We start from the raw sequence: 27,834 nt of genomic DNA on the forward strand, positions 1-27,834 counted from the left end.
GGCAGCATACTTTATGACGCAGATAAGGATTGTCACTCTGTCTCTCAAACCAGGAGCGTGTGCTTCCTTCTTCATCAAATAAGTCAATTAGGGTATATTCTTCCAGAAGAGGCCAGTTTCATCCAAGATAAACAGCCGCTCCAGATGATAATTACCCTCTATTATCTTCAACAAATCAGGATTTTTTTTTTTTTTTTTTTGCCGTTTCTGAGTCAGCTGATGCCATTTCTCCATGCCCTTGCATGGAGAGAGAGGGGGGAGCATGCTCTTCTGTATCTCCGCCCCCTTTCAGGAGTGGAGATACTCCTCAGCAGAGCAGCACCTCCTTCAGACACAAACGTTTCATACAAGCGTCTTGAGTTTTTGTGATGAACCGGAAGAGTCACATGACTGAAAAAAATCTGCGACTACATGAAACTGCATATAAAGAAACGCTAATAGGGGAACTGGATATCTAGCCTTACGATGGTTTGCACTTTTATGGATTTCTGATGCGGGTTTTATATCTTTTCAACAATGTATGAATTATGCTGAGAATTCATCTTATATTTGATTTGATCTACAGCCTGTGCACTTACGCTGTAGCAAACCACATCAGGGTTCGATTGTACAGTTCACTTTTTCTACTTAATTGATTTGAGCACTAAACAAAGACAGCTAAAAGATGGAAAAAAAACTGTTCTCTAGTTAGACTCAAAGCCATGAATTAAAAGCAGTTTATATTGAAAGGACAAAAACAAACAAAAAAGAAAATCAACTTTTGTTGTTAAAAATTGACATATTAAAAAACATTCAAAGAATTTAATTGGAGAAATGTATCCCTATTTGTTTCCAAAAGTATCTTGTTGTGTTTAAGCCACCTCACCAGTTTAAAAACAAGGGTGTAATGAATAATTGATAAATCAATTTATATTTTAAGTCAGTGAATCGGATTGTCCAAAATGAACCAATATTGACTATGAATCATATCAGTAACCACAAATTATGATATGAATTGAATGAATGAATTATTACTCCCCTAGTAAAATCGAAATCTTACTTGTTTAAGATCTTATTTCTTTTGCTAGTTTCACTTGATACAATAAACAATTCACTATTTCTAAATTTGCTTAAAAACAAGTCATGTTCCTCATAACAGTGAGTTATTATCTGTGAAGATGTCAAACTTATTAAGCTACTTTGTCATAAAATAAGACTGATTTCATTGGTAAGATTTTGACTTTTTTTTTTTTTTTCTCCAAACAATTCAGAGTCACTTCTTTTACTTTGTGCGTAAACTTTATGGTGAGTCAGTCAAAACACTTTCGCAGAAAGATAAGAAACAATCTCCACGGAGAAAAAGACATTAGTTCTGAGGAGGGGGTTAAAAAGGCCTGCGCACATCATTTCTAATGTGATCTTGTCAAAGACCTTTTTTTTTTGTTATTTGGTCAGGAGTAGTGATAAACTGTGCAAGCCAGTCAGATGCAATGTGAATCTGAATGATTGATGTGTCAAACTTCCTCATGATGCTGCTCAGAGGGTTGCTTGCGAAAGTTTTGCAGTCATTTCCTGGAATGCATTTTTATTACCGCAGTAACATACATTCTTATTTGTTTGAAATTGTTTTATAAACATAGTTAATTTTGCTCCATATTTTTTGTTTTCACACAGGTACATATGAGGTTCTATTAGCGATTTTGAACGATTAAGGAGATATAGTAATATTGAACCGGGCATAAAAATGAATACAGATTTGTTCTAATTTCTTCACTGAAAACCTGATTGCTTAATTGCTTTGAAATAACAGGAATAGATGTAAAAACAGGAGGTTATTGTAAGGCAGCAGCAATTTATGTGTGTGAGTCAGCATCCTCAACGAAACACACTTCTGCTTTTGGAGAAATTGGAAAAAGTCACCAGCACATCCAACAGCAACACATTAGGCTGTCGAAGCTCCACAGAAGCACAAAAAAAATCACTTTTTTCGGCAAAAACATTTTAATTCTCAACAAGAAGGAAACAAAATCCTGATACCATCTGACCTGACAACTGCATCACACCATCAGATAAATCCACTCTGCTCAAATGTGGGGTCTTGATGACGTTTTCATTGCTTCTCAGAATTTTCTTACATGCAGGTTTCTATTGACAGGTTTACACACAAAGCCCTCCTCCTCGGTCTTTGAGTTGGTAATATTTTAAAATCAGCTCTGCACCAGACTGCCATATCTCTGGTGTTTGTTAGAAAGGGTTGTGTAACCACACGAAGAGTTTCACATCAAACCATTCTCTGTTTCTTGTAAAGCGGCAGATGCGAGTAAGAATGGCTTCCTCTCACAGACGCTCATGCCAAGACAGCAACGTCACAATTCGGGTATTATTCGTGTGCGCGGTCTGCTGGTCAACCCTAAAAGCCTAAATGCTGAGGCATGTCAGTAAAGTTGAAACAGGAATTAGTGAGGCGGATGGTTAACAGAGAGGCTGCCCCTGACTAATCTAGCTTCCCTCAAGATTTACGAGTGTGTGTATTTTTTACATTTTTATTTTTTACGTTGGTCAAATCATCCCAACAAACATTTTTGCTGTCATCTCCCACAGCTTTGGTGCTTTACCCGTCACATCACAAACAGGAAGCAGTCTTCATCCTCATGGGAGTTTAACGGATGCAGCTGCATCACAATCAAACACTCGGCTATGAACTCACGTCTGGGGTAAATTGTTCATAAACAAAATATGTTTTATAACTGTCTGGCCCAGCTGCAACAAAATAATTCTGAGCTCAATATTAAAAATTCTAAATCAACTTAATTTTTTTCAGATTTTATTTTTGTGTAACAGTACTAGCTGTGGATTTGTCTGTAGCCAAAACCAGGTGGATGCTTAGTCAGTTATGAAATTAATGTCTGATCTGGAATTTACATCAGGTGCTTTGTCTCTGTTTTTCATTAAAAGAATTTAGTTTTATGCCTATTGAATTAAATGTAATACAGTTTAGCCTAGCTTTTTGCATAAAGCACAAATGTCGAAAATATAAAGACCTACTCTAATTACATTTTTTTACATATTCTTTTAGCTTTTTTCTTATAATGGAGGACACATAAAATAATTAAACAGATTTTTTTTTCAATTCGTAATGGATCAGGAGAATATAAAAACCCGCCGCCTGAAAAAACTCCAGTTTGTGATGCAACAAGTCTTCTCGCTCCTCTACAATTTTGATGCATTCGCTTACAGACAAATAGATTAACATCTTTGTTTTCCTCGTCTGAGATGCAATCTGGCTGAATACTGTATGGCTGGATAGCTCCAATAATGCTCAATTTTTTTATTGCTATGTTAATGTTAGCTTGTGGTTGTGGGGGGCTATAAGCTAGTGGGAGAGCGTGTAAACTAAGGAATGCTGGGATATCAATGCAGGAGTTTTACAATTGATAGAAATATAATTGGAAAGAAAATATATAAAATCATGTCCTAGTTGCTATTAGTCATTGGAACCTGTTTGTGTCATGGCTCAATTAGTTAATATTATTTTTCCTTATTTACTTAGCCAAAATAATATTTGCGGTACAGTTAAACTCCAACACTGTAACAGAACTTAACTTTAAAAAAATAAAAGGGATCATTTTGATTGTTTTTTGTGTACTGATGTCATTCAAACACAAAAGTTGACACACTGTGAGACAACGAAGGATTTTAGTGACGTACTTTATTGGATTTATTGCTCAACAAGCTCATTTTGCACAAATAACTGGCCTCGCTGTCATCTTCAGTTGAAGTCTGAATGCCTGACAGCTTCAGCAGACAGATCAGACCACCGATGCTTCATTTTGCATGAAAAGGACTCAATGTTTGAACAGAGATGGAGTGTTTTGACCTCACAGACCTCCTAACCCTCCCTGCCTCTGAAGCCTGCTGGCTCCACCGCCAAGCATGAAAACAGTCTACACGCGTGGATGTTTATGTTTGAATACAGTAACAAAGATCTTTTAGCTAATGTGTGTGCACTGGTGTGTGTGAGTGCACTGTTGTGGACTGTACATGTGTATGGGTGTGTTTCCTGTCTGCCCCCGTGGGACACTCACTCTGGGTCTGAGTGCTGATCAATTAGGTCCTTGTGTCAGGGGCTGGAGATGGTGGAAATCCCCCGTCTGCTGTAGCTTCAGTGTTTGCGTGTGTGAGCTAGACTTTTGGCTTTTGAATGGATTTTCCTTTGTCCATAAACAACAAGCAGCAGGGTTTTAGTTTCTATTAAGAAGCGAGGCAGTAAAATTTGATTTTTATTCACTTTTTTTTGTTGGCCATAATCAAGGATTTTGTGAGTGGAGCTACTTAAGGCAATGCTACTGCACATTTAGTTTATTCCCAACAGTAAATCAGTTCATTTCCTTCTAAGTAGTTGAACATTTTGGAGTGATGTGTAAATAACCTCAATGGTCAAAAATCTATCGTAGATCTGCTGTTTTTTTTACATTGTGCCCTTTAGAAAAAGTTGAAAAGTTATTAAGTACCTTTAAAAACTTAAGTTTATTTTATTTTTTACAAATTGGTGGACTTTTGAATCAGCTGTAGACTGGAAAACCTGGATTTAAGCAATGAGCTTAATCCTTCATGCTATTGTCTAACTGTATAGCAGGGATAGCCAACTCCAGGCCTCGAGGGCCACTGTGTCTGCATGATTTCCAGATATCCAAGCTGGTTCAGGTGTGTCCAGCCAATTAGAACATACCAGAGCAGGATACGTTGGAATACATGCAGAAATGTGGACCTTGAGGCCTGGAGGTTCCTATCCCTGCTTTGTAGCCACAAGGGGACCTATGTCTGGGTCTCCCTGAGCCAGTCCCCAGCCCAGATATAATACATGGTTGTAAGAGGGTTCATCCAGGGTAAAACTCTGTGCTAAACCACCTGTGTGACTTAGTGAAAGCTGATTTGCTGATGGGAAATCTGAATAACAAACATACTAACTGTCAGACAATGTATGGTAACTATATTAATCCACTCAAATAGAAAACAAAAACGTGCTGTGTTGACAATGTCTTTAACCTTTGTAGCATCTGCCCTTACGGGTGGATAGGGGCTGTCTACGGGGGAAAAATGGGCAAATCTGTCAATTTTTTAAGATTGTAAAAAGCCTCAGCAGACCGTTAGCCTGAAAAGTGAAAATGTTCATGCACATTTTTTTTCTCTGGCCGTTCTATGGGTATCAAGATGTAATGAACGCTTGAGCAACACATAATGGTTAGTAAGGGGGAAGTAGGTGAGGCACAGGTGTGTCTTACACATTTTTCATCTTTTTTTTACCCCACTGAATTCTGTGCACTGTGCAGGAAGCCCATTAGTGCTGTTCAAGTGATAAGTGTGTGCTTATTGGACGCCCGACTGTTAGAAATAAGGAAATTTGACAATTAGACAATTTTACAGGAACTTGGTGCCTGTAAAACGTTAGTAAGGAACAAGTTTGCACATCTTTCTTAACAATTAGAGTGTGGCGTTAAGGCACTGTACGACATGTGCATCATAAGAGAGTTTAGCTTAGACTATCTTTGCAAATCCCTCAGGATACACCTCTAGCATTAGCATCAAGGAAACTATAACACCTGCACTTCTTTTAAGACGTGACTGCACCTGTCTATGACCTTATAGGGGCACAGGAAATCCAAAAATCCACAGCAGTGCATGTGACGAAGGCCATATTCTAACTAGCTATCAGGCGACTGGTTGGATCAAACTGTTCCATATCGTTGTTGCTGAATAAACCTGACACACATATCTAGAAATGGGTCTTAGCAGTAATTGGGACCCAGATAAAGTTAAAGATGCAACCTGGGATTTCAAATAAAATTACTTCAAGGTGTTCAAGGTCTTTTTCTGTTAACAGTCCCACTGCCACAAACCCTTGTCTAGCACTTGTGTGGCTCAACATCATATATACACCCATAGTCTAAACTGAAACTGAAAAAAAAGTTTGCTTAGACAACAGTTTTCAGGTTAGTATTGGAATGTGGCCTAAACTCCCATCATTTCTCAGAAACCACTAAAAACGTCAGAATTTAGAATGGAATTCAAGCAAAGGATTTATTTACAAGGACGTTTCCATTGAAATGACTCACCATGTGTAAGCAGTGGGTTTCATAATTGGGCTCGTCCAAAGATGTAAAACCCCAAAACAGGTATAAATATGATCATTTTCTTTCTTACTTTTGCACATAATAACCAAAGAGCCACAGCTCAAGAACCACATTAGAACAAAGGATCAGAGGGTAGAAAAAATAAGCATTTTTCTTGCTTTTTGGAAAATTCACTGAAACCTGTTTCTGGGTAAAAGGCCTGCTGAGTTCTTTGAAAAAAAAAAAAAGAAAGAAATTCACCTTAAAAATGTTGGAAAAGCTCAAAAGCAGCACATTTAAAAGTCTTGAAACCGTTTCGAAATCACATTCTTGTGGTGTTTATTCCAAGCACTCACACACATGTATGCAATGGTGTAACAAGTAGTTACCCTAAACATAGAGCTTAAGTAAGCCTAGCATGCCATCGAGCCAAACACTAAGCTTACAATTTAGTCTGCAGCCACTCAACATTTTAATGTAAACTATCAACTTTCATGTGCATTATAACGTGTTTTGCTTAAATTAAAATAAACCCAAAGGAACCTTTTGCTTTGGACCTAAACATTTAACAGTCCATTGACAGAAAAAAATAAATATTTTTAGATTTTATCTCTACTTTTGTACATTTTCTTGCATGTGTACCTTTCAAGTCCCCACCCCCTGTTTTGGTGCTTAATCCAAGCCTACTTGTACGAATGGCTGCAGTACCTCCGTTAACCACCGGGATAGGTTTCAGAGGAGAGTGTTTTATCAATTTTACTTAAGAAATAAACTCATTCAATCTAGTTTCAAAAACATTTTTCAAGTTTAGTTTTTCTTTTTTGTTTACTGGTATTACAAATTGAGGGAGGTAGGTCTTATTATTTCATTATTAACATAAGATAGATTATTTTAATTTGATTAGATTTCACTTTTTTTCCATTATTAAGGCTAGTTATTAATGATAGGTGGGTGGAGCCATGGGTGGAGTCAACCCAACCCTTTGATCTGTTTAGCTACTTGGAGATTTATGCCACAGAGTAAAGGTGGGTGGAGCTAACTCTGTGTTAGGCTACTTTTTTAGCCTTTTTGGAATCCTGTGGGTGACTGACAGCAATATCTGTCCAGTCTATGTATGTGTATTTCCTCAGCTTTTCTAAAAGATTACCTATCCATTGATGTTCACTCAAGTGTTTTTAATGAAGACTTAATTGATTTTTTGAATATATTTTTGCTTTATCAATGCATTGACATCAAATTTGTAAAACAAAAACATTTAATCAAAGAAAAGATAAACTCTTGTTTCAGGTATTTCAATTCAAATTGCATCTAGAAATGAGGTTCAGTTTTGAGCTAAAAGATGATATTTAACAAGTCCTTTGATGATGTGTTAAATTGAGTCCCCGGTTTCAAAGTGTCCTTGTGTGGTCGCACTTGTTGCATATATGGAAGCTGCTCCGGGGCGAACACACGCCTCTTTCTTTTCCTGATCAGAGTGAGCGAAGGATATGGGCCGAGCGCCAGGTGCCTCTCATGTTTAGAAGAGCAAACAGGCTCGCGTCTTTGATGGAGAGGAGATCAAAGCAGAGGACACATTCTACGTGGCTACGCTAAGGTCGCCACAGTGCAGCCCTTCTGCCATGTTTTACACTGCAGCTAGGAGACCCAGAGTACACACAATGCTGGCGGCACATGTGTGTGGTTGGGTTAATTCTCTGACATGAGCTACAGCTAACCATGAACAATTACAGGTGTTTTTCAAAATAAGAGCCAAACAAAATGTGCTGGTTTGGATTAAGAATCAGAGGAAGCAGATTTTAAATGTTTAGGAACATTTTTCATGTTTTGTTTGGCCATTAGACCCATGTCTGTATAGTTGTGGATCATATTTTAATGGAGATCAAATAGATTTAAAGAAATGTTTGTCTTCATTATTCTTATTGTTTGTTTTTGTGATCTTTTTCCTCACCCCTAAATCCAAGAAAACATGGGTCTAAAAGCATATAGTATTTCACAAAAGGAATACATGGTCTCAAAATGTTTTTAGGATAAAAAATAAATGAAAAAAAAATTAAGATCGATATTTTTTACTATTTTTCTCAAACAAAATTTTCACAAAAGCGAAAATTTATATAGAAAATGGTTAAAGTTTAGTAATGACAGCAGTTAAAATGGACAGAGTGGGTTTATCTGTTTGTCATTTATGTATTTTAGTATTCCACTACCAAACATGTTTGCAGCAGCTTTTTAAAATAGCATGACCATTTTGCTAAGTACCCACACCTACTATGTCATTTTCTCTAAAGATTTCTATTTATTGCAAACTATGAAAAACATCAACAGTAAATACACTCAGTTACATTTTGAGTGCATGTGACCTTAATCAAATTTTGATTTCACCAAAATGTTTGCATTTAAAGTGAGCTGGGGTAAAGTGCATCTGTATGCTGCAAAGCGGTGTTTTGTTTTTTTTAAGTTCCTGTGTGGGGGGCTGACTGAATGTAAATGCCTAAACCCATGGAAGAGAGGAAAGGAGGTGGCATGATCACATGCACGGAGAAAGGTTTAGTGTGTGTCAAACAGAGCAAGGTCAGGTCCCACCTTCCCTCCGCTGGAGTGACAGCTGCAAGCTGCAAGAGTATCACGATGAGAGAGTGGTGTAGTCGGGTGCCCCCCGCAGCTGTAGAAACCTCCAGCGGGATCTGTGTTTGGATGCTGCCCGGGCTCCATGTGCACCGTCTGCTCTGACCGCGCGTCTCTGTGTGCCGGTTGTTTGACAGATGAGGCGTACCAGAAACTGGCCGTGGAGACGATGGAGGAGCTGGACTGGTGTCTGGACCAGCTGGAAACCATCCAGACGTATCGCTCTGTCAGTGACATGGCCTCAAACAAGGTAAGGGGAGCCACGTTTGTTTCTCTGTTACAATCAAGAGTCCGGTACAGAGTTTTGGGGAAAAATTTTGAAAGCTTTTTCTTTGTTGTTTGTGGAGAAAGTTTTGCTCTATTAGCTCTAAGAAGGGAGGAATTCTGCAGAGAGCATTCATCTTAGAGCATAATAAACAATCAAACAGCAGCATGCAAAAACTGAAGATACTGTCTCTGAACTCAGCTTGACCTAAGCAAAGCGTTCTGTCAGGTCTGAACCTGTGCAGCACTCTGAGCAGAAGGAGTCTGCTTAAACAAAGATGGCTTCAGTCAGCATTGATGAACTTTTAAAGCTGCTTGCATTATTCTGCAATAAATAATAATAACAACAACAATTATAAGTTAATAATATAATTATTATGGTCTTGTTTGACTTGGACTCTGGGTCCATTTTTGCTTTATTTGAACATAACCAAATTTATTTAGGTTTCTGCTGAGTTTGCATCTTGACTGAACAATCTTGACTCAAAATTGTGTTTTTGGTATTTTTAACTTGTTCTGATAATGGAGGACATACATATATGATGAAAGTAAGCTCAAAATTGCATATCTGACTTTCTTTATTTAAGTTATTGTGAATCAGGAGCCGACAAAAAATGCTGTTTGATGACGATGATAGCTGTATGTATAAACTATAATCTGTAGGCTACAAGCTCCCGTGTTGACAATTACATCCATGTAGGTCTTTTGAGCTGGAATCTGCCGCTAAACTGTACGACTGGATAGCTCCAATTCTGCTCGCCATTTTTGTTGCTCTGCTAATGTTGGGTTGGAGATGTGAAAAACTCTAAGTTAGCGGGAGAGTTGGTAAACGAATTTAATGATGGGAAGTGGGGGTGGGATGACTCTGCGCCAGTGGTCAAATTTCCGTTTTTAATTTTTTGAGTCTTTTTTTAATTTTGGCTAAGAACTGCATAATCACAATTAAAAGACCATGGGGACCGCTTTTTGAATATGTCAATCAAAAGGTGATCTGAGTGGGACTTTAACTATGTCACCTTGTGGACACTGCCTGTAAATTTGGAGCTTATTGTGAAATATAGTGCTGGCTTGACATAATCTGGATTATTTCAACACAGTTATGTCAAGATTTTGGAAGCACCAAACACAAATGCAGCTTTTTGTGAAGAAACTGTTGTGATGTGCTGTTGTTTATTAGGGTTTTCTATTTCTATGATACTCCCACAGACTGACAATTCCTCTCTTAGCATTTAAAACCTCACCACCGTCCATCGATTTCCCTTTTTGCTGTCATATATATATATATGAAATTAAATGAGAAGCATTTATGCAAATGTTCCACTTTAATTGTCATTTTTGGCAAAACGAATGATTGGTGATATAAACTTTGGTAAAGATGCAGTTAAAAAAAAACACTAACTGCCAGGCATTTATTTTAATATAGATATAAATTGCTAGATTTTAAACATGAAAAAAAAAATTATGAGTCATAGTTTAGTGTGTTATCAAAGGATTATTTGCAGTGAACGATTATTCCCTAAGGGTTGTGGTCAGCCACAAGAAAAACTGTATAAAACTAATCAGTGAAACGGTTAGTAAAATGTGTGTTTCATCTTTTTATATTTGTCTGACTTTTTTTTTTTGGTTGTTGATTTTCAACCACTGCTCTATCAATTGTATATAATGGAATTTGGAAAAAATCTCCAACACGAACGTCAGAAAAAGCGCATTTCTCATAAAAATGAGCAACAGGATACAAGAAATCCCACATGGGGTTAAAAAACAATAAACTGAAACAAAGCGGGACGACGTCTGTTTGTGAAGGGAGAGTTTGAGTGTGTGAGGGATCCTTGCAGCCGCCCGACAGAGTGACTCTGCTCTTCTCTTCCCCGTTTCCTTCCTGACCCCCTGCACTCCATTCAGATGACAATGGACGTCCCATCATGGCCATTAGGATTGTTAATGGTTGTTTATCCCATTACTGTCGTCATGCTCAGACGTATTCGCTGCTGACAGTCAGCGGGACTGCTCTCAGTTCAGACACATGATGATACTGAATCACAGAGTAGTCTGATACCAGTGGGTCCATTCTGGCGCAATCACACATGCATAAAACAGACAGCTGATAGTAATGTTATCTATCCTTCATCTCTTTTGATTATGTAATTCATGCTAGTTTAGATAAACAAATCCGATAAAATTTGAAGTAATAAAAATTGTGTTTTTAACATGTTCTTGGGGCATTTTCTCATGATAGGGAACATAAAGAAAATAAGCTGTATTTCTGAGTATTTCTTTATTTAAATCATTGCTGCTGTTTGACAACAGTTTAACTTGTGATGTAGAAGCTGCAGATTGGAGGACCACAAACTCTCTGTTGTGCCATAACATTCTCATCCCCAAGTCGTCACATATTGACGCATGGTTAAAGGGTAACCAAACAGGGAAGTTGGAGGATAACTCCACCCACAGCCCAAATTTGAAAATCCAGTCCGAGGGGTGGGGCTTGGGGCCAGGACTGTTATCATTACTGGAGCTGCAGATAATGACGTAAGACTTCTGAAACTTACATCAATCACAAAGTTTTATTGTAATACCTCAATTCAACCTGAAGGGGGCAGCACACAGACTTTTTTTTTTTTTTTTACTATATTTTTAAGTTTATTTTAATTTGTCAAAAATGTGCGAATGACCAACAGACAGCATTTTAAAGCCCCATTTCTAGAGGTCAAAGCTAAAAAAACGTTGATTTAGGGTTTGGTTAGCCTTTAAGGACCCCTCTGCATTACTTTTTGAGGTTTTGGGTGTCCCCAACTCTTAGTTTTTTGACATGGTGGCTGTTCCAGTTTAATCGTGGATCCGGTCGTTTTGTTGAACTGGACATGGACCGACAAATGGGTTTGTCCACAGTTTACGTGGTGGCCCCTCTTGTATTTGGCCCACGTTGGCTTAAGTGGACACTGAGTGTTTAGGCTCGCTATGCTATTCAGCCTCCTGGTGGACAGCAGAGCTTGCTAACTTGCTACTGGAGTTTGCTAGCTCAATACAGAGGTGCTCGCTACAGTAGAGCTCATTAGCATTCTACAGTGGACCTTACTAGGATGCTTCAGTGGAGTTCACAAGCTTGCTACCAAAGAATTACTACCACATTACGCTGTCCACCGGGTGGCTGGCTACCCAATAAGTCCCTACTAAAGTCAATGTGGCAAACGCAGGTGGGGCCACCACAGAAACTGTGGACAAACCCAATCTTTTTCTGCCCACTTTCAAACCATATGGGGCCCACTTGGCCTGGCTGGCTGGGTCCCGTTACCCTAACCCTAACTTGGTCCATGTCCTGGTACCGTTTAGGGGTTGACTTAATTGGAATGTCAAAGCACAATGAGATGGGGACACCCAAAACATCCAAAAGTGTTGTGAAGGGTCCTTAACCATGCGTCACAATGTGACATGTTGGGAATGAGAACGTGTTGGCTGCACTACGTAATGTTTGGTTAGAGTCTTGAGGGCTGTAAACTAGCGTTAGAGAGTGTAAACAAATGGATGATGGGAAATAGTGGCAGGCAAATTTCAAATGAACTCCTTTGGCTTTGCAGAACCTATGTCCTTGAAAATGACTTTTTTTAATTGACTAAAAACAGCCTAATTATAATTAAAAGACCATTTGTAATAATAAGAAATTTAGTTTTTTTAATGGTTTACGTTGAAACACTGGAAACATTTTAGATCAATCCAATTTCTTTAGAATCTTGAAAACTGAGCTGTAGGGAAAATATCGAAGAGCCTGAAACTCGGATTGTTGACAGTGCAGGATATCAGGTGGCCCGACGTGCCGGTTGTGTATTATGTCTTTTGTCCCATAGCTGTGACTTTGTGGAGGCAATGAATGGGCCTTTACACGTCAGCATGTGTGGGTAAAACAATAATAACCTCAGTCTAACATGTTTGTGTGGCGTGCCTGCCCTGATTGTATCTACGTGAGGTGGAGAACGTATGTCGCCGTGTGTCTGAGCAGGTTAATCCCACCCCTATCTTAGCCGTGTCCTTGTTTTTACAGTAACCCGAAACATAATACAAATGCAGCTTCTCTGTTATGTGGGCTCCCTGCCTGGCTCTGTTAACAAGAGCCTGTCGATGGGAGAATGTGACCCTTGTACATGGAATGTATTGAAGATGATGAGGGGAAAAAAAAAAAAGAAAAGTAATTCAAGTCTTTCTAGAGTATGAAACATGAGGACAAGAATCGGCTCCAAGGTGAAGCGCCAGATCTGCTGCTGTGCACTTGTCCTACGTGACTGGCTCGTGTGTAATGCATGGCTGATATGGATGGATCACGGTGCATTGCATGTTCTTAATCAGCTTCTCTTGTTGCAGTTTTTAAACATAGAGATAAACTGCCATCTCATATTTGTTTGTTTATGAGACAGACTTTGCGTTGGATACACCACAAAAAAAGAGGCACCTTAGAAATAAGTCAAACATGCTCACCTCACTGGCAGATTTTATATATTAAATAAGCAAAAAATTATATTTTTACAAAAAAAGGGTTGTTTTTCTTTTCACTTGATGATTCAGTTTTTGCAGTGTACAATATTTACCTGTTAATTTCATTTTTGTTATGAAATGATCTGAAATTGAATGAAAAAGATGACATCGGTACATAGTCTGTTAGTCATCATCACTGTGATTCTTTATGCGGCAGAGTTGAAGGAGCCTTTTTGAAGCCTCTCTGCTCTTAATCTGTCTTTGGAGCTGGGAGTGTGCAATGATCACATCGTTTTGTGAAACAGGATATAAAGACGGACAAATCATTTAAGGTTCACACATATTCTCTTAATTACGATCAATGGAGAAGTCATAAAGAAAACTCCCTCATTTCTTAACAGTGTGATGTCATGTTACGTCCGCCCAAAGTGTTTGCAAAACTCAGAACTGATTTTTGGTTTCAAAAGTCTTTACAGAAGTTGTGGCTGTTTACAGAGACTGAGCTGTAAAGTGCACCTGGATGCTGGACATGTCTGCTCTGTGAACAGAGGGAGCTTTGAGACTGTAGCTGCAAACCTGAGGAGCCCAAATCTGATCTCTTGCGATGGTTTGACCTCATCAGACTTTTTTTTTGTTTTTGTTTTTATGGGAAAGCCACAACTCATCCAAAGAAAATCTATTCATCCCAGTGATCTGTGAGATTTTAGCAGAAAAATAGGGCTGTGACTGCCAGCTGCAGCCGGCGAGAGAAGAGCAGAGGCAAGAGGCGGGTCTACCCCCAAGAGGGAGTGTGTATGAAGCAGATCTCTATCAACACACACAACACTCAGACACATTCAGCCTCATGCACAGGGGGTGAGGTAAAGCCGAGTCAGATCTCACTTCCCAAAGTGAGTCACTAGAGCAGTGGCGTTTTCTTAGCGTCAGAGAGCCCAGACTTGCTTCTTTCACTCATGCTGTAGTCAGACTTTGACTCCTTACCGAACAGAAGCCCCGGTCTGCTCTGCAGTCTACTCTCAGAAATAATGGGTGCCTGCTGTTTTGATAGAAAAGACAAGAAACCGGGAAAGCTTAACTTTTGGAAAAAGGTGAGTTTTTTTGTTTTTTTTCCTCTCAATTTTCCACTTTTTCATTTTTAAATCATCCATTGGGAATCATAGTTGTATTATTTTTAAAACCCCCCAAAAAGTATTTTTTGAGGTATTTACTATTATTTTTATCAGTTTATACAGAAGGTTTTATGTTTGCACAAAGAGCCAGTCAGAACTGCAAACTTCATCTGTGGATTTTGGCCATCTGTTGATAAAAAATGAAAAACTGAGGAAAAAAAAAATAGACACAATCGCATCTTCACAATCAATCTTGAATTAAATTCAGAAGTGATCACAACTCTACGTTTTCTGCGGGTTGTTTGGTTGTTTTATTAATCTATGAACTTTTAAAAAGATGGAATTAAATGAAAATAGTTGTCTTTCTAGTCAGGAAAGGACAAATGTTTTGTGGTGTGTTGGTTCTTTTCTTGTTAAGTAATGTATGTAGGTGGCAAAATTAGGTGGAAGTGTGTACATTTTGGGGAAAAAAAATGCACATGGAACATAACAGTTCTAAGAAAAACGAAGTTTGCGTGTTTGTCTAAAGCAGATGTGTTTCCTAAACTGAAGAAATCCAGTTTGCTAAACTGAAAAAAACAGGAAGCCAAGACAAATTTAAACTAGAACTCCTAAGTTTAATGACAAATCTTGAAGCTGTTCACATTTTTGACTCAGGTCACTTCAGGTGAACAGGAAAGGAGGGTAGTTGTTGTGTAAAGTTTGATCCATCATTATATACATGTTTTTTTGTTGTTAGAAATACATTTTTTGTACTTTTAAAGTAATATTTTCTATACTGTTTGGTATTATATTTTAATTTATTTTTTTAAGATAATCTAGCAGTTCTGATCATTTATTTCAAACCAAAAGGTGCTACAAACACCCTTTTTATCAACTATATGAATGGAAACGCATCTGTCTACAAAGCCATTCTGCTCATTCTATTCTTTAATTTTTTTCTGCTATAAGGTATAGATTTAAAGATACAGGGATATATTAAAAAAACATGCTCTGTGTATGTCAAAGGACGTGAGAGGTGGTTTTGTTCTTTCAGATGGCAGCACCTTTATCTAACAGAAAATAGTTAATACATAAGAAATGTTCCTGATGTCATATTATGGGGTCAAAAATAATAGTTGCTCCAATGAATGTCATCATTTGATAACGCAAAAAAAATTTAAGTAACTAGGAAATATTCAGTAAATTTATAAAAGTTTCCTAAACGTATCTAATAAATCCTCTAAAAATTATGAAAATATTAAAGTTAACTGAGAAACTTTACAGTATTATTAAGTTTTTTTTCTTGCTTTAAAATTCAAATTGGTAAAAATATATATATATATATATATATATATATATATTATAAAAGCAGAAATTTATCTTTTAGGGAAACAAAGTTTTTAACAAGTTTTTGAATAGTAACACCCTCCTGACATTGTCATGGTCTCTCAGGAGCAGAATGATTACAGTGCGCCCACTAGTGGTGGTGAGGTGCAACTTTAGTCTGGTGAAATCTTCAAGGAAGAGAAAGGAGACTTGAGATTTTAGCATTGAATTCAACATATTATGTCACGTGTCCTGATGGGGTTCATATATTTATTTCATCTAGAATGTATCAGTATTATTTTGAGCTTAAAATGAAATCAAGGATCTTAAAGGTAAGTTAGGGGATGATGAATTTTGAGAGAAAAGATGGTGTTCGTGAGACAGCAGAGGTAAGGAGGGCTTAATCTGGGTCTCGTGTCGGGGGGAGACTCTGCCTCCATGCCTACCTGTGTGCCTGGCTGCCCTGCACACTGAGCTGTCTGATGCGATCACGTCTGAATGGAGGAGCTCAGCTCTACGTGTCCCCCTCCATTCACCTCCTCTGCCTCTGCCTGAGCAGCTCTGCTGAATCAACCCCGTGAAGAGGGCAGGGAAGGAGAGTGGCGAGAGCACGTGACAGTAAAAGGTTATGAGGGAGAAAAAGCGTGAGGAAACAGCAGAGGATTTAGAAAAAAAAACGAGTCAAAGCTGCTTGTTGTGTCCTGCTGGCACGTGACATTTCAGCATCAGCTGTACTTAAATGCAGATAATAGCCCTTTTAGGCTGCAGTTGTGAGTCTGCAAGCATGTTGCTGAGGCATTTTTTTGCAGCCTTTAGGGAAGCACGACTCCTCCACACATCGCAAAGAAGGCATCTCCCGCTGTTATTTCTGGTTTCCCTTATATATTATGCAGTGAGCTGTTATATAAAGAGCTGCCTCCTCTTTTTTTCTCACTTTCTACCTCCTCGCTTCTGGTTTTTTCCCTTGAGTGGGAAGATAATCCGGAATCCTCTGCGGAAAGCTTTGATCTCCTAAGCATCTCCCGAGCTTGTACACAGCATCGGACCTGAAGGCTCTCGGGGAACTGCTTTCAGTTTTCAATGGATTTGATCTGACTAGACCAGAAGTATGCTTTCTTTCAGCCTTCCTTTACAAAGCACGGCTGCACCTTGAAATTGATCAGTGGTACTGATGTTACAGTACATCTTACAGGGGGGGATCAGCCCCTGCTCCAAGGACAGCCCATCGATTCTGCCATAGAAGCAGACAGATTGAGAGATTGATGACTGTTAGTCATTGGCTGCCTGCAGAGAAATTGACATGTAAGTGGTGGAGAGAGAAAAATGGACAAAGCATAGAAAAGAGATGGAGGGAGGGTAGACTTCTGAAGATCTGAGCAGAGGCGACGTGTGTGGTGTCCTCGTGACAGCTCAGCAGCAACAACACATGTCTGTCTGGGAAGGAAAAAACTCCTTGCATCCTTTCCTTGCCTTCTATTTTTTAAGAGCTTCGCAACTAATGCTGTTGCCATGGCGTCGGGATGTTCTGCTATTTGGCAAAAACACCTCTCTCCCTGGCAGACAGAAAAAAAGTGGGCTGATTTCCACCAAATTGGGGACGGGTGCAATTATCCGCCACTTTTTAACATTTTTGTCACCTTCTCACTCTTCCTGTTAAAAAAAGCACCCGCCAATGTTATTATGGGATGCAGACAATGAACAGGTCCGCGCAGTAGCTGCGGCACTTGTCAGGGGACAGATGGGAATGGAAGAGGTGCTAGTGATAATGGAGATAAAAATATAGATGTGCAATCAGATTCTTCAGAATGAGCCGTTTTCAGCCTCCGCTGTTTCATTCAGAGATGTTGGGATTCTTTCACAAAAGAGGGAAATTAAAAACTGAAGCTGGAAATAATGTGGGATAATAATTCACTGTAATAGACGCCCCACTCCAAAAACTCACAGATCCATGAATGCTAAGCTGTAATTAGGACTCCCCTTCTCCTCGTTTCTGTCAAATCATGTGTTTCGTCTACAGTGTGGTTGCTATGGGATGGCAGAATAGAGCGGGGCAAAAAAGAGACAGAGGAGGGAAGGGGGGGGGGGGTTCATCGAGAGATGAGGGGGGGAAAAATCGCAGGGAAGGAGGGAGTGTGCGAGCTATAGCGGTGAGCATTGAAGCAAGACAAATCCAGTGGAGGAACCCCCCTCCAGTCAGATGAACATCACGGCCTCGCTTCCTCCTCCTCCTCCTCCTGTCTCCGTGTTTTTTCCCCTCCTCCCTTCCCTGTTTCCTCTCCATTATTCATCAGTGCGCAGAGAGTCCCCTGCTCTCGGCTCCAGCTGCTGCTCTGTAGCTGGATCTCCAAGCTTTGCTGCAGCACCTTGTTTTATTTTAGATTTTTTTGCTCATTCGGCCATCGACCAGCATGGAGACTCAAAGCTTGCCTTTTTCTGCAGCTAGGAGGACGAGTAACCCAAGCTGCTTTCTGCTCTGCTGAGAAGAACAAGACAGGAATAGATTTTTTATCCCAAAAGATTCCTTGATTTTTTTTTTCTCCTATTGGACTACAGTTCTGGCTTTGTGTGGGAACAACACAAAGGGGTCCAAAATGCCTGAAGCCAATTACCTGCTGTCGGTGTCTTGGGGTTACATTAAGGTGCGTTGAGCTTACCTGCGTAGCTCGCTGGAATCCCGCTCTCAATCATCCGTGTGTGTGCAGTTATTAAAGACTTATTAGGAAATACTTTACAATAATAGTTGCTGATTTTCTGCGGGTTCTGTGGGTTTCGACCTAATTGCATGCACAGAATATTTCCTTGATTTGCAATAGAGGTGGATGGGGTGTCTGACAGAATGGTGTTTTGAGGCTCCATCTTGAGCTTCTGCAGAGCCATGTTTGTGTTTGGATTCAATGTGTGTGTGTGCACATGCATCCGTCTGCCAAAAACATCCGCTGGTGCAGTGTCTGGATTTCCATGTACCAAATCCAAATGTCTATTTTCATCAAAAATCTCCAAATGTTTAGAATACATGAAGAGAAAAGGGTGGAGTTTCACTGCTTTTTGATGAATTCCTGCACACTGATTTGAGGTGAAAAGCTGGACTGTGTGAAATAATTTAAGAGGTTTTAAAAGCTGTTGGGGCCCCCCCACTGGTGACATAATGATGCTCGCATCATAATTATGTCGAGGGTAAATAATGGGTAGGAAATACACAGTGTCCCCCACTGATTTTTATGCTGTAATAAAATTATTTCTTATTTGATATCTTTTACCATCGTTTTTCTCAGGTTATCCCTTACAGTAAAAGGAAAAAATGACGACATATTTCTCTTCTTCTCCCCCCACCTTCTTCTTTTTCTCTCCTGCAGTTCAAGAGAATGTTGAATCGGGAACTGACGCACCTCTCTGAGATGAGTCGGTCTGGAAATCAGGTTTCCGAATTCATCTCGAACACCTTCCTAGGTAAATGGACTCACATGTTGCACCACAAAAATGTCATCAGATCAATTTTTGTATTCCCAGCAGCCCTTGTGTCGATCAGAGCTTCATGCAAATATTCCAAAACAATTTTTGCAAAGGTTCAGGTTTCCTCTATTTCTCTGCTGGAATATTCTGTAGAGATTCAGAATTACTCATGGTGTTGAGCAGTACTGGCTGGCTTTCCTGTGGGGGCGTACCAAATAAAACTGCGCCATGAAGCAAAGTCGAAGTGATCTAGTTTGAAAAGGCTTTAAACTGATTTTTTTTAACAAATTAAAAATATTTGAAGTTGTGGCAGAATTTGGAGCTTTCAAGATTGATGTTAAATGGTTTTAGGATTATTTATGCATTATTTAAAGATTTAATTTTTCTCTTTTTTACATTTTTGAGTGATAATTCCTGAGTTTGAGACTCATTTTTGATGACCAAACACCATTGCGATCAATTGTTTATATATTAGATTAAAAAAATACATAACAACAATAGAATCATTTATCTGTTTTTGTAGGTTAATTGACAAGTTTTTTTTATTTTCAAGAGCATAATGTTATGATTCAAAGCGACGAATGCTTCAAATAAAAAGTCTCTGAAAAATGAGCAAGATTTATCACTGCAAAAGAGGTACTGAGGAACCCCCTTCGCTGGCAGCGAGATAAACTTGACAGCTTGGGTGACTCATCCCCATCTTAATGCAACTCTGTCAGCAGGGACACCTTGTTGTCTGTTTGCCTTTTCCTCCCGCTCACTGACCCAAAAATCCAGACAGAGAAGGGGATATGATGGGGAAAAAAGAGGGGTTATATGGGTGCGGCAGGAGAGTTTGTTGGAAAAAAAATGGCGGAAGGAGCACATCTTGCCTTGTGTGTCCTCAGCTGACCGGCAACCCCCACTAATCCTTTGGTGCATCCATCAAAACAGGCGATTACATGCTGAACTTAATGAAGCATTGGTCTGGGATCAAAGAAATGACTCCACCTTAACAGTCATTGAAGACCAGCTGTTGTTAAAAGTTTATCACAAGTCAACCAATTTTCATCAATTAATGAAACTTAAATTTGTGGATCTGCAGCTTTTAATTGGTTAATGAATCAATCAATTTTTCTTCAACCCCTCCCCCACTTGCTCCAAGCTAAATTCCCTTTGATTGACCCGAAGCAGAACCCACCTGCTCTAATGCATCTGCGCCTTTCACCAGAGCGCGTATGGAGGAGGATGAAAACCACAGATATGAAAATGAAGCAAACGTGGGAGGCGACAGGATGCAGAGAGAACAGGAAACAAAGAACAGAGCATTTCTTTGGTTGTCTCTCTTCTGCTGCTTTTTATGATTTCGTTAGAAAAAAAAACAACAGCAAAAGGGACAAAACAGAAAACATATTTTTATTTGTTTTTCTGACTCGATGACTCAATAAACTCAGATTGAATCAGGTGGAAAGTAAAAGCTTTCATCCTTGGTGTCAAAGTGGATGGGTCATGCAGTATTTAATGCAGGGCTGTCAAACATACAGCTGGTTGAATCCGGCCCAGTCAGGAAGAGAAAAAAATATAAGGATGCTGAAGAAAAAAGCAAGTTTCAAGCCCATTCTTTTGGCGATTCATGGTTCTTTAAAGAAATGACCGCAATGTACAATTCTGCCACTAGGGGAAGCACAGGAAACTCGAGACTGGCATAACAAGAGATCAAGAAATAATAACTAACAAAGTAGTATTACTTGATTAGGCTACCAGGTTGTTTGAGGCATTTTTTCAACTGAGAAAAAAAAAATCTACAGATAAGTTGATTATAGGTTCTTTTGCTATTATGTTACTGGTCCATCCCACTTGAGATAAGACGGGCTGATTGGGCCCCTCAACCAAAATGAGTTTGACACCCCTGGTTTCATGTATATTGACTTACAAGTAAAAAAAAATAAAAAGAGGAAAGTCGTAACAAGCCTATACTGTTAACAGGTCAGAGGGTAAGGCAGAGGTAATGATCTCGAGCTGTAATAAACTGCATCATGATGTATTGCTCTTCCCCTCATTTCCCACACATGTCTGTGAGCGCCTAATTGGCCATTCTCGATTACCAGAGGAGAACACAGCCAAAAGCGGGACGGCGAGAAAGGCAGAGACAACAGAGCAGGAGGGGGAAAGTGATTATTTGAATTACGTTTGGTAATTGAATAACCCTCCACAGGGGAAGGCGGATAGGCCGTGAGCTGAGTCCACTCTTGTGTGGATGCTCACGCAGCTCAAAGAGTCATTTTCTGAGAATTTCAATAAGTTCTCATCACTGTGTTGTGGTCTTGATTTTATCTTGAAAGAAAAGAAAAGCTACAATGTTTTTTCTTTTGTTGTGTGTTATTAAACTTTTTTTTAGTTCCTTAACATTTTGTATGTGAGCATGTAATTCTAATTCATAGGGCTAAAGCCTGTATGTCAATGAGCTTATGCATTAGACTAAAAAAAAAAGTGAAGATGAGACGTGAGCCACCAGCTGTGAGGCTGAACAGTGGGAGCTCAGAGACTTCACAGGTGGGCAAGATGGAAATGAACAGACGAAGACACGTGATGAAGGAATAAGTGGCTGAATCAGTAGATGCCTTAGAAATGATTTACTCCAGGTGTGTTTCTATAAGCCACCTGACTTCTCAGCCAGCCAACATGTTGCACCTGCTTCCCCTTTTCTGTTCCAAACACTGACTCACTCTTCAAGATGAGTTCACAGTTCCTAACAAAAGACAAATCTTTCATTTGTCCAGACAAACAGAATGAAGTGGAGATTCCGTCGCCGACGTCCAAAACACGAGAAAAGAAGAAGCAGCAGCAGCAGAAGCAGCAGCTGATGACGCAAATCAGCGGCGTCAAGAAGGTTTCTCACGGGCCCCTGCTCTCCAGCAGCAGCATATCTCGCTTCGGCGTCAAAACCGATAAGGAGGAACTGCTGTCCAAGGAGCTGGAGGAGCTAAACAAGTGGGGGCTGAACATCTTCACTGTTTCGGAATACTCCAACAACCGACCACTCACCTGTATCATGTATGCCATCTTCCAGGTACAGAAGGCTCTACTTTCATCTGTATTACATAACAGTTTTTTTTTCCTTGTTCATTTTTCTTTTATGTAACCGTTTGTGTTAAAACTGATCTCTAATTAGAGATAACCCACATGTTTTCACAGGAGCGAGACTTATTAAAGACATTTAAGATCCCGGCGGATACATTTGTTGCCTACATGATGACACTGGAAGATCACTACCATTCAGATGTGGCCTACCATAACAGTCTGCACGCTGCCGATGTAGCACAGTCCACACACATACTCCTCTCCACTCCTGCTTTGGACGTATGTGTCTATCTTAATATGGAGATTTTATCTCCCTTAAATTGACATTCCATTTAAAAATCATCTAATCTTCTTTTTTTTTTTTTTCTTGCAGGCGGTGTTCACAGATCTTGAAATTCTTGCAGCCATTTTTGCTGCTGCTATCCACGATGTAGATCATCCTGGAGTATCGAACCAATTCCTAATCAATACAAGTAAGTTCAGCTTCCCTCTTAATAGCCTCTATAAACATAGATATTTAGAGATGTAAAGACACACATCTGCTAAATTAGTTACAAATCTTTTATTTTTTTTTACTTCCTGTGCAGACTCTGAGCTGGCACTGATGTACAACGATGAGTCAGTATTGGAGAACCATCATCTGGCTGTGGGCTTCAAGCTGCTACAGGAAGACAACTGTGATATCTTCCAGAACCTCACCAAGAAGCAGCGACAGTCCCTGCGCAAAATGGTCATTGACATGGTAAGACATTTACATCCATGTGTTTAATCTAAAAAGGAAGAACCTTTTTCAGATCACACTGTATGCTGATGACGCTCTTCTTCATGCAGGTTTTGGCCACAGACATGTCCAAACACATGAGTCTGCTGGCCGATTTGAAGACCATGGTGGAGACGAAGAAGGTCACAAGCTCTGGAGTGCTGCTACTGGACAACTATACAGACAGGATACAGGTATGGATACTTCAATACCAAATATGGACACAGCCTCTCTTTGGGGCGACTGTTGTTCAAAGATAGAGTGCTAGGCTTCCAAACGGAAGATCACAAGTTTGGTTCCTGCTTTGCCTGCAAAAATGTCAAAGTGTCCTTGAGCAAGACACCAAATCCCACAATGCTCCTGGTGGTTATAGATTGGCACCAGTGTGGGTAGTTTGTGTTTACATGGGTGAATGGGACTGTGACAGTAAAGGGGTTTGGCCCAAGTATGCAGCATTTACTGTTTTGTGTCTTATTTGAAATTTTTTGCCTCACAAAATCTTGGCACTAAACAGTATGAATGTATGTCTAAATTCCAGGTGCTGCGTAACATGGTGCACTGTGCTGACCTGAGCAACCCCACAAAGCCTTTAGAGTTGTATCGTCAGTGGACCGACAGGATAATGGAGGAGTTCTTTCATCAGGGAGACAGAGAGAGGGAGAGGGGCATGGAGATCAGCCCCATGTGTGATAAGCACACAGCTTCTGTGGAAAAGAGCCAGGTATGCGATTAAAAAAAAGAAAAAAAAGTTACAATATTGGCTGTAACTACATAACCCTAACTCTACTTTTTGTCACTTCCAGGTGGGTTTCATTGACTACATCGCACATCCTCTTTGGGAAACCTGGGCAGATCTGGTACATCCTGATGCTCAGGATATTCTGGACACATTGGAGGATAACAGGAACTGGTACCAGAGTATGATACCTCAGAGTCCTTCGCCACCCTTCTACGACCAGGGCACCCATGGACACAGTGGAGGCACAGGAGGACAGGGAGGAGGAGAGAAGTTTCAGTTTGACGTAACATTGGAGGAAGAGGACTTGGACGGAATCGAAAGAGATGGCGAAGGGGAGGACGAGGAGGACGAGGTGGACAGTCTTGCGGACTCTCCTCCCCCGGACTATTTGGACAATCAAGCATCGGAGGACAACGAGATGGTTGAGCCCATGACGGCGATAGAGATCGTGACCCATGAGGCGTCACCCACAGACACATAGGGCTTCCATGACCAGGATCGTACGGTGAATTCTTTGGAAAGGAGGGAGATCCTCATGCAGCAGTGCTTTTAATTGAGCCCACGCAGGCAAGGGCTTAGATTCGGCCCACGAGAGGCATACTTGGGTGTTTGGAGCAGGAAATGGACAAACAGTTTCCGAGGTGGCTTCACAGTTCTCAGGAATTTACTAATGCGAACATTTTTGTCTGGATGGACACGCAAAAGTAGAAACTTGAAGGATTTCCATCAGTTTGGAAAACGGTTTCCTTTTCTGGACTGGTATTTAATGGACATTGACACTACTGAGAGACATTTTGTATCTTTAGAATTTTGTTTTTATACAGATTTGATCTAGAAGTAGAATAGAATAAGATCTGCTGATGGAGACACATTTGTACAGCCAGAGAAAGTGTTTACTTTTTCTGTACCATTTGTCAAAGGACTTTTGTGTGCCTTTTTTACTCGTCTTTATATATTTTTTTATTTATTGAACGCTCTAGTATGTCTGATTATTTTCTTTTCCCTTAAGAAAAACAACAGAAAATCTTTTTGTACATCAAAAAGATCGGTCTTCCATGTATTGGGCAATAGAGAAATCCAAATGTAGAGAAACAAATATATAGACTATATATGTGTGCGGGTGTGGGGGGGTCTTCATGAATTGTCACCCCATTTTTTTTTTACATACATGTTTCTGTTATACGTTTGTTTCTGACTATAATAATGAAATTCACTGATTAATACACATCCTAAACAAACAAAAACAACATTTCATTTGCTATTAGAACCCAGAGTAGATTAAAAAACCAAACATCTTTGCAAAATCCTGCTGTCTGGATCACTGATCAAAGAGGAAATTATGACCGCTAAAATCCCATCTGTCAGTCTATTTTTGGCCAACAGGTATGTTTCAGTCCTAATAATCCTGTTAGCTGAAGCAGGTTCTGGCTGCAGGTCCGTATGATGTAACTCTCCTCGCTCTTGAGCAATCAGGCCCAAACTGTTTGATAAAAGGTACTTTCAGAGCCGCCTGTCTGAAAGGCGCTCTCAGACCGTTGTGAGCTCCCATTAAAAACCTGTCTGGGCTCCACGGACATGACCTTAAAACAATCAGGACAGCTATTTTCTACCTAGCAACTAAAATTCCCCACAAGTGACGTCAATTCAACTTTTTGTACTACTGCAGAACAATTGGGATCATACGGCTTTTGCACATGGGAATTCAATAAAACGTGATTTATTGTGGATCTTTGGTGAGACCTTCAATTCCTAGAAAGACGAAAAAATATTTTTTATAGTATAACGATAGATCTCCTTTTCATCTTTTGAAACTTGACAGTAACCTGCAAACCTTCGTTTTTGCTCCCATGATTATTTGATTTTTTTTTTTATTTTTGGTTATTCACATTTCTGCGTTTTCACAAAGGTTTACTGACACTCAGAAGGTACTTATGTTTCCTAAAGCATGCTTAAGTGGCAATCATTCGTGCGCATTATGTCTGTCGTTGAAAGTGGAAGCGTGTCTTTTGGTGTATGTCTGGATCAAGCCTAATCCCCATCACTCCACACTTTTGTCTCTGCTGTTTGTTGCCAGGAGCTCAATTTGGTCCTTTTTGCTGTTTATAACAGTGTGTATTTATTATATACTTTAAGCTTGTAAATAAGAAAAACTGGTTCATTATAAAAAAAAAAAATCTATTTTAATTTATATGCACTTTGCATTACCTGAAAGTGGTGGTGTCTCATGTGTAGAGGCTCTAGGAGAGTCCTTTTTTTATATAAATGTATTACAGGTTCTTTTTATATATAAATATATAGATATATATATATGTATAAGCATATATTCGCACAATGTTTTCCCACCAGAGAAGCAGTGAAAGATGCAGGTATGAAAACCCTGTAAAATTAGTTTATAACATAAAAACTAAAATTGTTTCTTAATGATTTCATGGAAAAGTTAAAGAAAAAAAGGGTAATTTGTTCCTCATTTATAAACTGAACAGGTTTTACTGTTAAATCGTAATCTTTCTTTTAGTAAATTAAAAATTTGCACAAAAAAAAAAAATCTTTTTTTTCTTTATACTTTGACAATTGACCTTTTACAACCAGGGTTTCATCTTACTTCGGCAATAAGGTAAACCAGAGGAGACATAGAGGACTATAAAACGTATAGGCTTGGATATAGAATACAACTAAGAGTCACTAAGTCGATGCTTAATTTCAGATTGCAAGCACAAATAGCTTGATTTTTAAATCACTGGCTATGGTCAGATAGAGGCTCAACTGACAAACACAAAGCAATCATCTTCTTTTACACTTAACGCACTTCATGTAAAAGTAGGCGACAGTATTGGTAGCATGCTACGACACACTCAGCACGAACGTGAATTGTTCAGAGTCAACAACAAAACATGATATTTATGTAACTGATTGTGCTAATGTGTAAACTCTTCTGACCAAACTTGTTAGCAGCTTTGAGGTTCAAATTTGTCAGTATTACCGTTCTCTATGTTCAAGCTTTTTCTTTCTTTTTTTTTTTTTTTTGGTCCTAGTTCTGTCCAAATGGTTAGCCAGATTTAGCACTATCTGCATGAGAGATGGGGTTCTTCTTACTGTCAATAATGTGTTCAAGTCCCCCAGTTGTTGCAGGTGGGTTTTTCAATGTTTCACACAATGTATGGTAATATATTGTATATTGTGTTCAAAATGAAATCTGAAATACTTTTTCTATGAAGTGATTAAAAGCGAAGCATGAACGTGTTGTTTGCTGCTTTTCTTTTCTCCCACAAAGATGTTTTTTTTTTCATCAAATGAAAATAGGTTGCTGTCCTGTTATTTATAGCATTTATGGAATTGTTTTGCTTCTTTTAGAACAAACACAAAGATATTTTTACAGTTACTAAGCACCTGGGTTTTGCTCCATAAAAACTCTTGGGTGCACTTCATTGAGATCAGGGGTCTGCAGCCTTCAACACTTTAAGAGGTGAAGTCGATTTCTAACTGACTAACACCGGAGGAGCCACAAAGTCTGACTTCACTCTTTAGAAAAATAAGACACTCATTTGTACTTATGTTACTGCTACACAAAATATATACCGGTAGGTAAAAAATTATAGAGAAAAGTATTTATACATACATACATATATATATATTTCAATTATGAAATTACTTTTGACAGGTTCAAATGACTTCCTTTCAAAATAAAGAAATTGGTCAGCCTATGCAACAAATGTAGTAGGTAGTGTGATGTCAGCAGTGTAAAAAATAAATAAAATTATATATATAATTATACATAATATAGCCAAAAATGTGTAAATCTATCAAGCTAAAATTAAATCAGTGTTAATTAAATGACTCTTATTGGATTTTTCAGACTAAAAATTCCACTCAAAATTGTTAGATTTCATTTTTCAAAGACAGATAACCCGCCTTATAATCTGGTCCACCTTAAGTGTGAAATCTGGTGTTACTTCCTGATCTCCATTTAAT

At 39.1% G+C, this 27,834-nt stretch overlaps 1 protein-coding gene across 3 annotated transcripts in view; it reads left to right on the forward strand.

Annotated features, from left to right (window-relative positions):
- Positions 1-27,101, forward strand: part of pde4ba (phosphodiesterase 4B, cAMP-specific a) — a 169,849-nt gene extending 142,748 nt beyond the window's left edge. For all 3 annotated transcript variants that reach the window (XM_024278666.2, XM_024278667.2, XM_024278668.2), the window contains 9 exons: positions 8,849-8,961; positions 19,210-19,303; positions 22,066-22,355; positions 22,481-22,645; positions 22,740-22,839; positions 22,954-23,108; positions 23,198-23,320; positions 23,665-23,847; positions 23,930-27,101. In XM_024278666.2, coding sequence (XP_024134434.1) covers positions 8,849-8,961; positions 19,210-19,303; positions 22,066-22,355; positions 22,481-22,645; positions 22,740-22,839; positions 22,954-23,108; positions 23,198-23,320; positions 23,665-23,847; positions 23,930-24,346 — 1,640 coding nt within the window. In that variant the 3' untranslated portion in view covers positions 24,347-27,101. The remainder of the gene's footprint in view (positions 1-8,848; positions 8,962-19,209; positions 19,304-22,065; positions 22,356-22,480; positions 22,646-22,739; positions 22,840-22,953; positions 23,109-23,197; positions 23,321-23,664; positions 23,848-23,929) is intronic.
- Positions 27,102-27,834: the final 733 nt, after the last annotated feature.

Source organism: Oryzias melastigma, linkage group LG4, assembly GCF_002922805.2.
Source record: "Oryzias melastigma strain HK-1 linkage group LG4, ASM292280v2, whole genome shotgun sequence".
NCBI lineage: Eukaryota > Metazoa > Chordata > Actinopteri > Beloniformes > Adrianichthyidae > Oryzias > Oryzias melastigma.